General features: G+C 35.8%; 4 protein-coding genes across 4 annotated transcripts; 2 read left to right on the top strand and 2 right to left on the bottom strand.

Annotated features, from left to right (window-relative positions):
* Nucleotides 1-261: 261 nt before the first annotated feature.
* LOC112738242 (uncharacterized) lies at nucleotides 262-2,333 on the top strand. Its single transcript, XM_025788593.3, has 2 exons — nucleotides 262-1,075; nucleotides 1,585-2,333. Exons 1-2 carry the CDS (start codon nucleotides 467-469, stop codon nucleotides 1,951-1,953), a joined length of 978 nt encoding a protein of 325 aa, XP_025644378.1. The 5' UTR covers nucleotides 262-466; the 3' UTR covers nucleotides 1,954-2,333.
* Nucleotides 2,334-2,399: 66 nt separating this feature from the next.
* LOC112738244 (uncharacterized) lies at nucleotides 2,400-4,839 on the bottom strand. The gene is made up of 9 exons (XM_025788595.2): nucleotides 4,670-4,839; nucleotides 4,462-4,595; nucleotides 4,270-4,348; nucleotides 3,950-4,032; nucleotides 3,710-3,748; nucleotides 3,446-3,516; nucleotides 3,247-3,361; nucleotides 3,026-3,128; nucleotides 2,400-2,710 (listed from the first exon to the last, which is right to left on the bottom strand). Exons 1-8 carry the CDS (start codon nucleotides 4,713-4,715, stop codon nucleotides 3,054-3,056), a joined length of 642 nt encoding a protein of 213 aa, XP_025644380.1. The 5' UTR covers nucleotides 4,716-4,839; the 3' UTR covers nucleotides 2,400-2,710; nucleotides 3,026-3,053.
* Nucleotides 4,840-4,923: 84 nt separating this feature from the next.
* On the top strand, nucleotides 4,924-7,676 carry LOC112738245 (protein BUNDLE SHEATH DEFECTIVE 2, chloroplastic). The gene is made up of 5 exons (XM_025788596.3): nucleotides 4,924-5,072; nucleotides 5,169-5,266; nucleotides 5,736-5,805; nucleotides 6,450-6,546; nucleotides 7,325-7,676. The coding sequence occupies exons 1-5, from the start codon at nucleotides 5,015-5,017 to the stop codon at nucleotides 7,401-7,403; spliced, it is 402 nt and encodes a 133-aa protein (XP_025644381.1). The 5' UTR covers nucleotides 4,924-5,014; the 3' UTR covers nucleotides 7,404-7,676.
* Nucleotides 7,677-7,906: 230 nt separating this feature from the next.
* On the bottom strand, nucleotides 7,907-10,547 carry LOC112738243 (heme oxygenase 1, chloroplastic). Its single transcript, XM_025788594.2, has 4 exons — nucleotides 9,622-10,547; nucleotides 9,291-9,514; nucleotides 8,384-8,491; nucleotides 7,907-8,303 (listed from the first exon to the last, which is right to left on the bottom strand). The coding sequence occupies exons 1-4, from the start codon at nucleotides 9,872-9,874 to the stop codon at nucleotides 8,205-8,207; spliced, it is 684 nt and encodes a 227-aa protein (XP_025644379.1). The 5' UTR covers nucleotides 9,875-10,547; the 3' UTR covers nucleotides 7,907-8,204.
* Nucleotides 10,548-12,879: the final 2,332 nt, after the last annotated feature.

Here is a 12,879-nt window from a genome sequence, read left to right as displayed (position 1 = left end):
TATTCAATATATATGTTTAATTTATTGAAGAAAGTAGATTATTAAAATCGATTAATAACTATTTTAGAGTTAATCTAATTAACACTAAATTAAAAAAAATATAACTTATTATTTTTTTATTAATCAAATTATTATAATTCAAATTAATTTTAAAAAAATAATTTAAAATTATAATTTCAAATCTTATTACGTGCATGACACGAATAATTATACTTGTTTATTTAAAGACTAATTAGTTGGATGCCAAAATCTTTAGGACTTAATTTTCATTTACTCACTTAATACCCAAAAAAAAAAAAACATTTATTTGGATCCTGTGCTTCTTTTTTCTGACACTCTTGTTCTTCTTCACTACTCACTGAGTCATCATTGATCAGGTTGAAGCTATCACATTCTCCCGTTCGCAGATCGAAATCTAAAAGATCCCATCTTTCACGAACCTGAATCCCATCCATTCTCGTTTCCAATGCCAAATGCCTGGAAAAGAGACAAACCCACGAGGCTACTCTCCCCAAAGTTCCTCTTTTTACTCTTCTCCTCCACACTCATCCTCATCTTCATCTTCCTCTCCTCTTCTCGCCCCTCCAATCCTAACCCTAACCCTAACTACTTCGCCCTCAACAATCGCCTCTCCTTCCATGCAATCTCCCCCTTTGACTGCTTCAATTCCCCACAGTCCCACCCTGTTATCGCTAGCACCGTCGAAGGGGTTCGCTACCCATTCCTCTTCTCACTCTCCGATTTTGGAACCCTTCCCGATAAGCCCCACAAGAACATCGTCAGGATCCTCAAAGGTAAGCCCTTTCGGAAGCCCGACATATCCGTGACGGTTCAGGACATTCTGGAGAAGGCCAAGACCGAAGGGAGAGACGGCTTTTTCGTCGACGTGGGTGCCAATGTCGGCATGGCCACCTTCGCCGCTTCGGCTATGGGCTTCCCGGTCTTGGCCTTCGAGCCCATCTTTGAGAACTTGCAGAAGATCTGTGAAGGGATTTTCTTCAACAGGGTGACCAATTTGGTTACATTGTTTGAGGCTGCCGCTTCTGATCGGCTTGGTAACGTTACGGTTCACAAGGTGCTATTTTATTTTTAAATGTAATTTTGTTGCTTGAATTCAATTTTGGTTCCTGTATTTGGCGTTGATTTATTTGTTTATTTGTTTACTTGAGCTATAATTGTTGAAGGCTGATACTAATATAATAGCTCAGAAAATAATCCTTTAGGTGTAGGGTTAATTTTGGAGAGTAGAGTAGGAAATTGCAGCTAATGAGGATAATGTAAGAGCTCAATTGTGTCACATTTACTCTCTAAAAGTGTAAAGTAATTAGAGTGGTTAATGTATATCAGGAGTTAGTTTGAGCTTAGTAACTACACTAATTACTAATGGAAATTGAAAATGCAACTGTGAAGTTTTACATGTTAATCCTATGTCATATGTAATCATAATTAATGGTGATGTCTCAGGGTTGCTTCTAGTTTAGTCATAGGAAGCAATGAGTGATATTTCAGTTATAGTCATTAGTTTATGTTGAAATAGATTGGGAGTTCTGATGAGATCAAATTTTCTTTTACTTGATTCATCAGTTGGTTGGTAGGCTGGACAACAGTGCTATCTCTGCCACAGGTGCAAAGTTGGCATTCAAGTCCAATGAAGAGGTTGCAATTCAAGTAAGGACTGTTCCTCTTGATGAAGTGATTCCGGAATTGGAGCGAGTGCTTCTGCTTAAAATAGATGTCCAAGGCTGGGAATATCATGTCCTCAAAGGAGCAACAAAGTTGCTCTCAAGAAAGGGAAGCCAAGCACCATATCTCATATATGAGGAAGACGAGCGTTTGTTAGAGGCCAGCAATAGCACTTCCAAAGAGATCCGAGACTTCCTAAGTAGTGTGGGTTATAATGATTGCACCAAGCATGACACGGATGCACACTGCACCAAGAAGGATGTAAGATGATTGATTGTGTAATTTTTAGCTTTCAGATTTGCAGTAGCACCTTGATGGAAAACCAAGTCATTGCTCTTGTTCTGGAAAAGCTACTTCTTGAATGGTGAATTTGATTAGAGATGCTGATGGAAAGAAGTTAAGATGGGAGGCAAAACTACGCCGCCAACGGCAAACTCGGTAGTTACTTGATATCACACGGAAGTATATCTATCTGTAGAAATTGGGAGGGAATATGTTCTAGACATGAAATTCACTTGTGATTCTTGTGTACATTAATATATCTGTGGGTGTCTTTGAGGCTTGTATCCTAGTTTTTAATTGTAAGCACTGAGAAGTGATTTCCAGCTACAATTTTTTTTTTTAAATAGAAATTCAAATTTTCATTGAAATCTATTTATAAAAGGTTCATACATCAGTCCATGAAAAGGATTTAAAAATTAAAATTCATGATATCGTTTTTGGTGTCATAAAACAATATGGACGTATAAATTATAGAGTGAACCTATCATCTGTAGCAGCTAACAGAACAGAATCTATATACATAGGTATTGTGTACGTTATACAATACACCTTCTATGATGGTAAATACAATTGATCAATATCAATGGAAACTGAAAGTATCCACATATGTTCCAACAAGACTCCAGAATATTATTGAACGAAATTTATCTTCTTGGTCAACATTGAATGAATTCTTTAGCTTCAATTTGTGTGCAATTTGAATCAACAGAGAGCAATGTGCAGGAGTAACAGGAACTCTTAATATCTGCAATACAAACACCAATATTCTTATCTTCAGAAGCCTTTTTACAAGGACCATACTCACCATAGGATTTCTATGGTTTCCGAGGCATCCTAACTTTAAAAACATTTACATTTAGTAAATTTTAGAACTCTTTTGTTCTATGGTGTCATGATCAAATAACCATTTTGTGCAGGCATAGATGCTACATATACAAAAATTCTGTTGATAAATAACATGTTTTACATTTTCACAAGTGCCATGTAACTTGTGGGTAGTGGCAAACCAATTTGGTAACTACAGCTTTGTGGTAATAAATACAGAATATGGGATTGATACCTGAGGATCTAATCACACAGCTAGCTCTTTAGGATTCTTTTGGACCACTAGTTTTTGAAGGTCCAGCTCTTTCCACCATAACATCATAAAGCTGCTTCCCATTCTGCTTGTCATACACAATAAATCATCAAGAAACAGTAAACATGAAGAAAATGTTGAATCTGAAAGTAAATATAAAATTTAAGTAGCTGGAAATGATTTCCTATATTTATTATACTTACAAAGATTATTGGGAAGAAATGAATTTGTCCCTCAGGCTTTGTTTGTGTCTCCTTGAAGTAGACTAAAATAGGGAAGTTAGGCCACCAGAATTCCCAATTAACAAATGTTGAGTACCTGAACAGCATATAAAAGCAGGGTTTTCATTCATGCTACTGCTCTGAAACTCCAATTAGTATATACAATAAATTTGATTCTTACTTCCAGCGGTTTTTTCCTCCCACAAATGCATTTTCTCCTGATTCCTCAAGCTGGTCACCTATCCTTACTTCCTAAACCATAAATTTTCTCTCACTCATATATACATAATTAAAACTACAAAATCAAAAAGCATCAACAATACATTTAGATGAAGACAAGATCACAGAAATAATATGCAGATTAAGTTATATATTATGATTATATTGACTAAAAATGAATAGCTATTTGATTTTGACAGAAGCGAGAGGCGAGAAGGCAACAAACCAGAGCCTCATCATCAAAGACGAATCTCACTCTAGTGGCCTGAGGGAAAGACAAATAATAAAAGAAAAAGTCAGCTGCCAAAAATGGAATGGAAAAGATGATACATATTGTAGTAATCAGAGTGGTAAAAAAGCAGCTAAGAAAATGATACAGCTTCTTTGAAACAAAGTACTTATATCGTTATGCAAATTTGCGAGACCCTCTTTATTACACCACCATTTACTGATAAATAATAGTTACCTGAACCAAGAGAAGCAATCCAAGAAGGCCAACAGGAACTGCAGGTACCAAATTCTCTGTATAGGCCAACCCACCAGCAACTCCTGATAGTACAATTTTGAGTCAAACAGTAATCTAGGGAGAAATTGAATTGGCTCATTTAAGTAATGGTAAAAGTAGTTTGCAAGATATGCTTCCATTTCATTCCTCTAGATTTTAATCCACCTTGCTTTCAAGAACATATGCACATTCAACTCATTATGCCATGCCAATTTCCACCATAAAATTATGTGCTTAAAACACATACAAATAAAGAATGAGAAGAAGTAACAAGTATCTACCAAGTAGCACAATTGGAATCCTATAATCTGGTTCTGGAACCACTGTTTCTCTGGTCCTACTCTTCACCCTCCTTCCAAGCTGTCAACGAAAGAAAATTCACCACAGACCACAGCTAGAATTCAATAGTTCATGTTATCTCAATTACATGCAAGAAAATTAACATAAGAGCCATAGAAGGGTGAAGCAGTAACCAGTGAGTTAACAACTAAACGGTTTCCATGGTTGTTAATAGCTATTTGTGTCCCACAGAAACTTGGATTACACAAAACTTGTCCGCCAAATGAAGTCCTGAAAGCACTCAACTTTCCAATCTCTTCCCTCCTCCCTGAAACAAACACATAAGACATTTACTGAAAAGGGAAATGAAATCTTGAAAAACAAACCAGGGATTATGCTTACTATGGATCGGAAAAAAGCTGTGTAGGGACAACAGAGTGCTCGCCATTTGTTTGTGTTTCTCAAAACCGAAGTGTAGCAACAAGAGGAGTGTGTATAAAGTGGGGGTGAAGTGTGATTACCGTTATGCCCACCATTTTGTGCATCAAAGTTGTCGTCTTTGGAGGTAAATCAGGTAATTGGAACATGCCCAAGGGCATTGAAGGAATAAAGGAATAAACTTTTACCTTAACCCACGAATTTGAGGGCCTTATCTCAGTTATCTGCTTCAACTCTGTTCTTTCGTTGCCACCAAGAAGTTGAGAACTGAGAAGAACTCACTCTCCTTCTTCGACCTTGAGATTTTGAATGGCGCACTCTCTTTGTTTTGCTCCTATTTGTTCCTTAAAGTCCTCGAACCGACCAGGTACCTTTAACTTTCTCTGTGAGTGTGCTTTCTCGTGTTTTGCTGGTTGTTGCAGTGTTTATGTAATTGAATGCGACTTCGTTTTACTTGAAATAGGAGTAGTTACTGGAAATTCGGTTGTTCGAAAAGCTTTTCCGATAACAGAAGCATGCCAGAATGCTAAAGCTCGAAAATTTCAGTCTTTGGAGGTTAAGGTGAGATTGAATTCAGTATCCCATTTATAAAGTATGATGCTTTGTCTTTTCATTTGTTTTATATCATAAATGATAATTTGTTCGCAGCAGAGAGAGACCATTGGAGCTGAGCTAATCAGTTATTTGTGTTCAGTATTCAATCTTGTGATAATTAAATTTAACTGGCTGGGAGAAAGAAAACTTATTCAGCATTGAACTTTGTTGTTAGGGACCTTCATGACATTGGGCGATCAATTTCCATTCTTTGTCAAAACAGTGGAAATTCGTTAATTGTGAAGGGTTGAAGTTCTATGAAAGGATTTTGGTCATTTGAATTTCATAAATTGATTCTTCAGGACATGAGTATATATTTAGTTTTTCTTGAAAAGTTTGATGTGGTAGAGCATGTATCAAATGTCACTAGTTTTCTATTTATTGTGTATTGCAATGCAAGCACCTTGAATTCCTTTCTGAGCTTGATTGAATACAGGCTGCGGAAGACAACAGTCAAACCACCACAAAAACAAAGACCATTGTTTGTCCTGACTGTGACGGAAATGGTATGTGGAAATGTTGGATTAATTGCCTTTCTATGTTGGTTTTCCACCTTTTTATAGTTTTCTTAATGAGTACCTTTATCTGGTTTCATATAGCAATTGCTAGTTTCATATATCATCCCTTTTCCTCGACAAGTGTTTGGCAATAGTGATGGAAATCTGCACCAATAGTGATGGTAATAATGATATTACCTTACAATGACAATGGTATGCTAGTTCCATTAGGGATCTTGTACATTTGGAAATGTGGTAGTGGCTCAGCCTTTATCATTTCGTTCTCCATGTGACAAGGCAATTAATTAGCCTGGACATACCTTCACATAGTATTGGTAACCAATTGCCAATGATAGTCCTCTCCTTTTTGTATTAGTGCAGAATATTTATCATTCTTGATGATAAATCATGGTTTCTCATAATGCCTGCTTGATGCCAGCTTCTCTTTCTTTTACTTTTTAATTATATATATATGTGTGTGTGTGTGTGTGTGTGTGTGTGTGTTGGTCACAATTAGAACAGATAGTTCTAATTTCTTGATAGGATGAGCTGGCAGATGTTTAAGTTTGTTCTTGATAGCGTTCCATTAGAAATATCTTCATTCATGTATAAATCTTTTGCACTGGTTTATTATGCTTTTGTTCTACTATCAGGTGCAATCTTATGCACTCAATGCAAAGGCACTGGAGTTAACTCGGTAGACCACTTCAATGGACAATTTAAAGCTGGTGGATTATGTTGGCTATGCAGGTAATTAGATCAAAATGTTCAAGTATGAGCATGTGTTCTGAGCTATTTTTTCTGTGGTATTTGTTTTTTTGCGATGCCATTATGTACTTGTATGTATCAATTTCCAATAGAAATATTGAGTGTATGTATAAACATCATTGTCGCTGCCACATCTTGCTTGCATCATGCGATTTCAGCAATACTGTAATAAGAGTCGGAGACTGAGAGACAGACTGCAATAAGTTTCAGTATTGTGTTTGGTGTAAAGTAGGAGACAGAGACTGAAATAAGAATGAAGCTCTAATTTAATTTGCACAAAGGGTAAAGTTTGAATTAATTAATTGAAATGGAGTCTTTTAGATATAAAATGTTATTAAAGTTTCAGTCTCCGTCCCCAAAAATTTTAGTCTCTTGTGTCCCCACTGAAATTTTGAAGACAGAGACTGAAATTTTAGTACCAGTTTTTCTGGGCCAACAAATATGATACTGAGTCTCATCTTCCAGTCTCCGTCCCAGTACCTCAAAACAAACGCTACCTTAGTCTCAGTCTCTTAGTCTCAGTCTCTCTTCTAAATGCTACCTAATTGTGTTGGTATGGATTGCCTGTCCGGCATGACCAATATACTTCTCATATTTGTATGACTTCCCTTCCCCTCTTCATAACATTGTTGAAAATTTGGGTACGAAAAGCACTCAGAATATAATACTTTGTTCAAGTCTATTAAACATAATGGCAAATCTCTTCTTTGTTTGTGATTAGCTACAATGGAATCCTATCAAACATACATGTTTCTTGCAGGGGTAAAAAGGACATCTTGTGTGGAAATTGTAATGGGGCTGGCTTCATTGGTGGATTCATGAGCACATTTGATGATTAGAAGATTGCCTACATTGAATTTTTGAAGATTCCCCATGGCTAAAGGAAGAGAAAAGCAAGTTGGAATCCGTTTGTTCATTTTCTTTTTTGTTGTATGTGTGATCAATGTTATAGTACTCTACAGCTGTGACAATAAGATTTTGTTTGAGTTCATGATTGTTCCTTGGTCGATTAAATAAACTTCAGGTTCTGTATAATTAGTATATGCAATTTGGAAGATGTTCAATTGATATTTGATAATCACTTTTCAATGTCAGACTAATAGTTTGAAGAAGTTTATTTTTCTTTTAAATGAATTTTTAAGCAAGTTTCAGTTTGGTTGGTTCCAACCAAGGGATACTCAGTTAATCATAAAAAAGAACCTCATGTGCATAGTTAGCAAACCTATCTCTGCTTGAATTGAAAATTTAATAGCATATACTTCACAATCATCATAATATAAAGGATATTGTTGTTAGATACATTTCATAAAATGTTCTTAGCTTGCAGGGCAATGAATGCTCATTCTCAAAGTAATGCACCAGCAGACAATATTTAATTATATAATTATAATGACAGTACAACTCCAATATCTGAGTTACATGTTGCTTTTTGATTTCATTGGTATATTATTACAGGTGAAGATGGATCTCAGCCAATATTATGAATTTAAATCCTTAAGATAGTCATTGCATGTATTTACTTTCTGCAAATTGCACCAGATTGAAGCCGTGTGCACTGATGCGTCCTTCATTGTTATTCTGAGAGTGCATAAAGTTTATAAATGAACACATTATTTACAGAGGTATCATGGCAGCAGCGCCTATGATTGTGACAGTATCAAACGGAGAACCTCGCCTGACATCTTGAATGTTTTCTCCGTTTCAGCAAGACAACGATTCTTCTCTTCTTCAGTCCATCCCTGAGAAAATCACAAAGGAATCTATCAGAAAAACTGCACGGCAATGTAGTAAAAGGATTATGAGAGTTAAAGAAACTTACTTCAGTAACTTTGTTCAGCTTGTCCCTCACGTTCTGTAACAACTGGGAAAGGTTGCCATCCCATTTATAAAACTCTAACTCTTTCTTGTTAAGCAACTTTTCAGCTACCTGCATTAGTGAAGATTAAGATGCAAGAAAATCTTGAGTACAGAACAGGTAAACTATCATATATTTTTTCAGTTTTTCTGCCACATGTTGATAGTTTGAGATAGATTTAAAATGTATAGAAATATTACAACCGCTAAAGCTTTATATGCTGCTGTTATGAAAAGGATCAACCCTGCAGTGGTGGGATACCACACACATGCAGAATTTTGTTTAGTCTATTCTTCCTTATTTTAGTTTTAGTCTGCTACGTCTACATCCTTTATAATATACAGTGTTTTGACGCTAATATTTTCTTAACAATCAAACATATATTCTCTTTGTTTTGTTAATTAAAAAATAATTTAAATACAAAATGAATTAGTAGCAATCATATTTTTATACGAATATCAAGAATATTTGGTGTATAAATAGCATTTTTCTTTCAGTTTGGTAATTAATTGGAAGTGACATCATTTGAACCTTTGCCATCAGGTGAAATAAAAAATGTTATATATACACCAAAAATCATCCACCAAATCAATCAGTATATATGTGTATAAATATATGTATAGTTTTATTTATTTTTAATTTGTATTTTGTATTCCAATATGTATTTTATATGACTACGAGTGACTGATTTAGTGGCTATTTTTTGTGTATACCTAGCATGGTTGGGTTGAATTTCAAAGGCTAAGTGAAACAACATTCCATCAGTACTATTGATTAATTACCAAGAATATAGCATAGAATATAACAGAACTATGCAGAGATATCTGCAACTTTGACATAAATGGAGTTTTACATGTATCTGATCTGTTACCTTTTTCCCAATCATTCTTCCACCGGCTGAATGTGCGAAGTAGATGTTGTAAAAGTGGCAGATAAAGGCTTGCTCGTCGCTCTCCGACAACTCCTTGAGATACTTGGCATAGTTAAGACCTGGTGAAGAAGGTTCTGGGATGGCATGACCTTCTTCCTTGAACCACTTCAAATCTTTTGCCAAATTTGCACACCTTTCCAACCCCGTGTTCCTGAATTCATCATCTGCACAAGGACATCAAGAGATTCAATCATGTAATAATCATAATCGGTCCTGCTAAGGAAACAATAAGAATGATTTTTTAATTTGAATCATAACGGTTGTAACTAACATGAAGGGTAAAAAGCATGTTGGATGATCTTCTCAAGAGTGTCAAAAACAACCATGCTATCCACAAGAAACTTGAGGTATCCATCAATGGTAGGGTCCCATTTGGAAACTGATCGCTCCTCTGGTTGCTTAGGTTGCTTCTCACCATCCCTAGCCTGCTCCCTTGTATGCATCTTCATAGACACAGACTTCAGTTCCTCCACAAACATCTTCCTGGGTGGAGCTTCAGACACACAAACAAACTCCATAGACATCCTTAACAATCACAAATCTAAAAGGATATTTGATTTTCTTTTCTTGTTGAAGTTGCAGTGAAATAAAAGAATGAGTGCACGGAACCTTTAAATAAGCCAAGGAATGGAATGTTGCACAAGTAACAGGTTTAATCTTCAACTAATTATATAATAATAATAACATTACTAATAATATAAATGTATTGTAAACCATGTAATATAAAACTGCGTGACGTTGAAATTGTTCTGACTAATGGGTATGTATATTAGCAAAGAATTTTTTTAATCAAATATGACTAGAAGTTTTTTATTTGATATTTTTGCGACTATGTTGGATATAATTTCTTTTAATTTTGTGCAATCTATATTGGTATCTATGATTGGAGGATCATATTTTATATTCTATATTTTATATCTTTAACTTCATCCTTATCAAGTTATCGGGTTTTTCTGCTCTCTATCATCCTTGAGCTTTAAATTTATCCGCTTATTTGTTTTATTTTAAATTTATTTCCTAGAATTTCTTTTCCTTAATTAACTTCATGAAAATCTGGGGGATTAAAAGGTTTAGGTACTTGTTGCATGTTTAGGCAAGAATATTTATTTGGGAATTGGGACAAAAGTCCTTTTCTTTTTTATTTTATTTTCCCCCTCCCTTGAGGGCTGAGGCCTTGATGACATTTACAACTTTGTTAGATTCTTCTGTGCTGAAAATTGTTTTATACTTTTGCGCAAAAGTATAATTAATTTAATTATCAAACTTGTGGAATAGTTTACTCATTCGCTTATTTAACTAAGTGCTAAAGGTTTAAATATTATTTTGTATATATAATAATATATTAATTAATAAAAAATTTTAAATAAAATTTTAATTTATAATAAATTAATTTTTAACCTACTTAATTAAGAGATATTTAAGAAAAAAAATATCAAACTTACTAATTGTAATTCCTACTCCTTTCAAATACACATTTTGATTTTTTTTTAAACTACTTATTCTTTCTTATAAAATTAGTAGACAAACTTTTCATCCCACCAAATTTAATGATTTTTCACTTTTAATTTAATATTTTCATCTTTAATGCTTTTCTTGAATTTTCTTCGTTTACCATAATTTACATTCCTTTAGTATGTTTATTAATATAAATTAAAATTAGTTTTTTCCCTCTCGTTAGTCTCTACTCTTAAAACATTCTTCTTGACCTTTAGTATTCATTAATCATTTAAAAATATTATTAGTATACAAAAATTAGTCACTAAATAAGCGGATTTTTTAAATAAATTAATTATAAAATAAATAATTTGTAGTGTTTTTATCGATTTACATTGCCTTATCTCGTTTACAGTATAAACGAAATAAGGTTGTGCATATCTCTTTTACATGTTTGCAAACGTGATAAACGAGATAAAACTTAGACGCGCCTATATAAGTAATTCGTTCACAGCGCCTCTTTTGTCACTTTCCTTGTCCATTACCTTTATTTCTCCCTTTCTCGAATATTTTTCTTGATATTTGTAAGATACTCGGACTTTATGGCACGCGCGGACACACAAAACAGAGCATCAACCGCTTGAATGTGACTTGGCACATTGCGGGAGGGTCACAGGATCTCTATTCAACCCTTCACAGATTATTAGCCTATGTAGGAGTACTAGGTCTGGTATCAGCATGATTGCTACGTTAGACATCTCTCTGGCGAGGACGTACTTGATGATCCCAGGCTTTCGACACTACCGGATGACGTGCAGTCTACTGCCAGTCAGCCCAGGGACATGCTTGACCTTTCCCAGGATGTTCCTAATCGTCGTAGACGTGCCAGAGAGGTTCGAGCAGACACTCAGAGGCCAACTAGGAGGGAGAATGGTGCGAGGGACTGTGGAGCAGCGGTGGGTCCTCGGAGGGAGCGGGTCAAGCCTCATAGAGAGAGACTAAATGTCGAGTTTGAGGAGGAGGCAAAGTATGCGAGATAGGAGGACCATGGTGACATACCAGCCGAAGGGAGGACTCACCACCACTACCACCACCACCTCTAGTCTCACAGACGCATTAGGTTCGAAATGATCCTTTTACCTCCCCACCTGGTTGGGTGGATCTGGGTGCATCGACGAGTGGTCATGATAGATCCATGATAGAGGAGATCCAGTTCGACAAGGTATTCCAGATTCACACGACAGACCAGTAGATCATGCATCGTCTTGCGAAGCAGTTCTGCATAGGCAGATAGCGGAGTATCGCCCAGGAGTCTCATTTTTCATTAGCTCCTACATCTACCTTGGTGTGGGCTCCTTCCTGGTCACTGGGGTCCAGCACCTCGTATGGTACCAATCTCCCCTCGGGTTCTCAATATGTGACACCCCCATCGATCGATTACGGGCGATTGATGACTGCACGCCCTTGGACCTGCACCACCATAGTATCCACCCGTAGAGCTTCAGTACCAAACACAACCATATGCTCTTGGCCCATACGATCCTTCTCAGGTGTACTCACATCCTCCACCACTATCGCTGCCAGTATCACTGCTACCAGTACCATCGCACACATGGGCTCCACCGACTCCATGACCTGTCAGACCACCTCGTCGGGCACAACCTCTAGGTTGTGGCATTAGGCATCGGTTGCATTACTCTCACGACCAGCACCGATGATGTATTTCAGATGCTTTTCATATTATTCAGTTTGTATTTTATATTTTATTGTTATTTGTACTTTATTTAAATTGAGTAATGAATTTTATTTATTTAGGATGTTTTTTGTATGTTACTTACTAGCTTCGTGAACTTTATGTAGTTTGTGTACCGAACTTAATTTAGATTGTGTGATGTTGTTTACTTAGTACAGTACCTCATTTCAAGTATAATATAAAGAACGAAATAAACATTACATTCGATTTATAATAAATGAAATCAACAACACAAATGGTATAACTAAACTATATGACTACAAGACACAACTAGAACAAACATTATAAGCCAACAAAAAACACACTTCTAATTATCCTCTGTTGGTTGGTTGGGACAACCTC

Source organism: Arachis hypogaea, chromosome 13 (assembly GCF_003086295.3).
Source record: "Arachis hypogaea cultivar Tifrunner chromosome 13, arahy.Tifrunner.gnm2.J5K5, whole genome shotgun sequence".
Lineage (NCBI taxonomy): Eukaryota > Viridiplantae > Streptophyta > Magnoliopsida > Fabales > Fabaceae > Arachis > Arachis hypogaea.
This window is presented reverse-complemented; position numbering and strand designations above follow the sequence as displayed.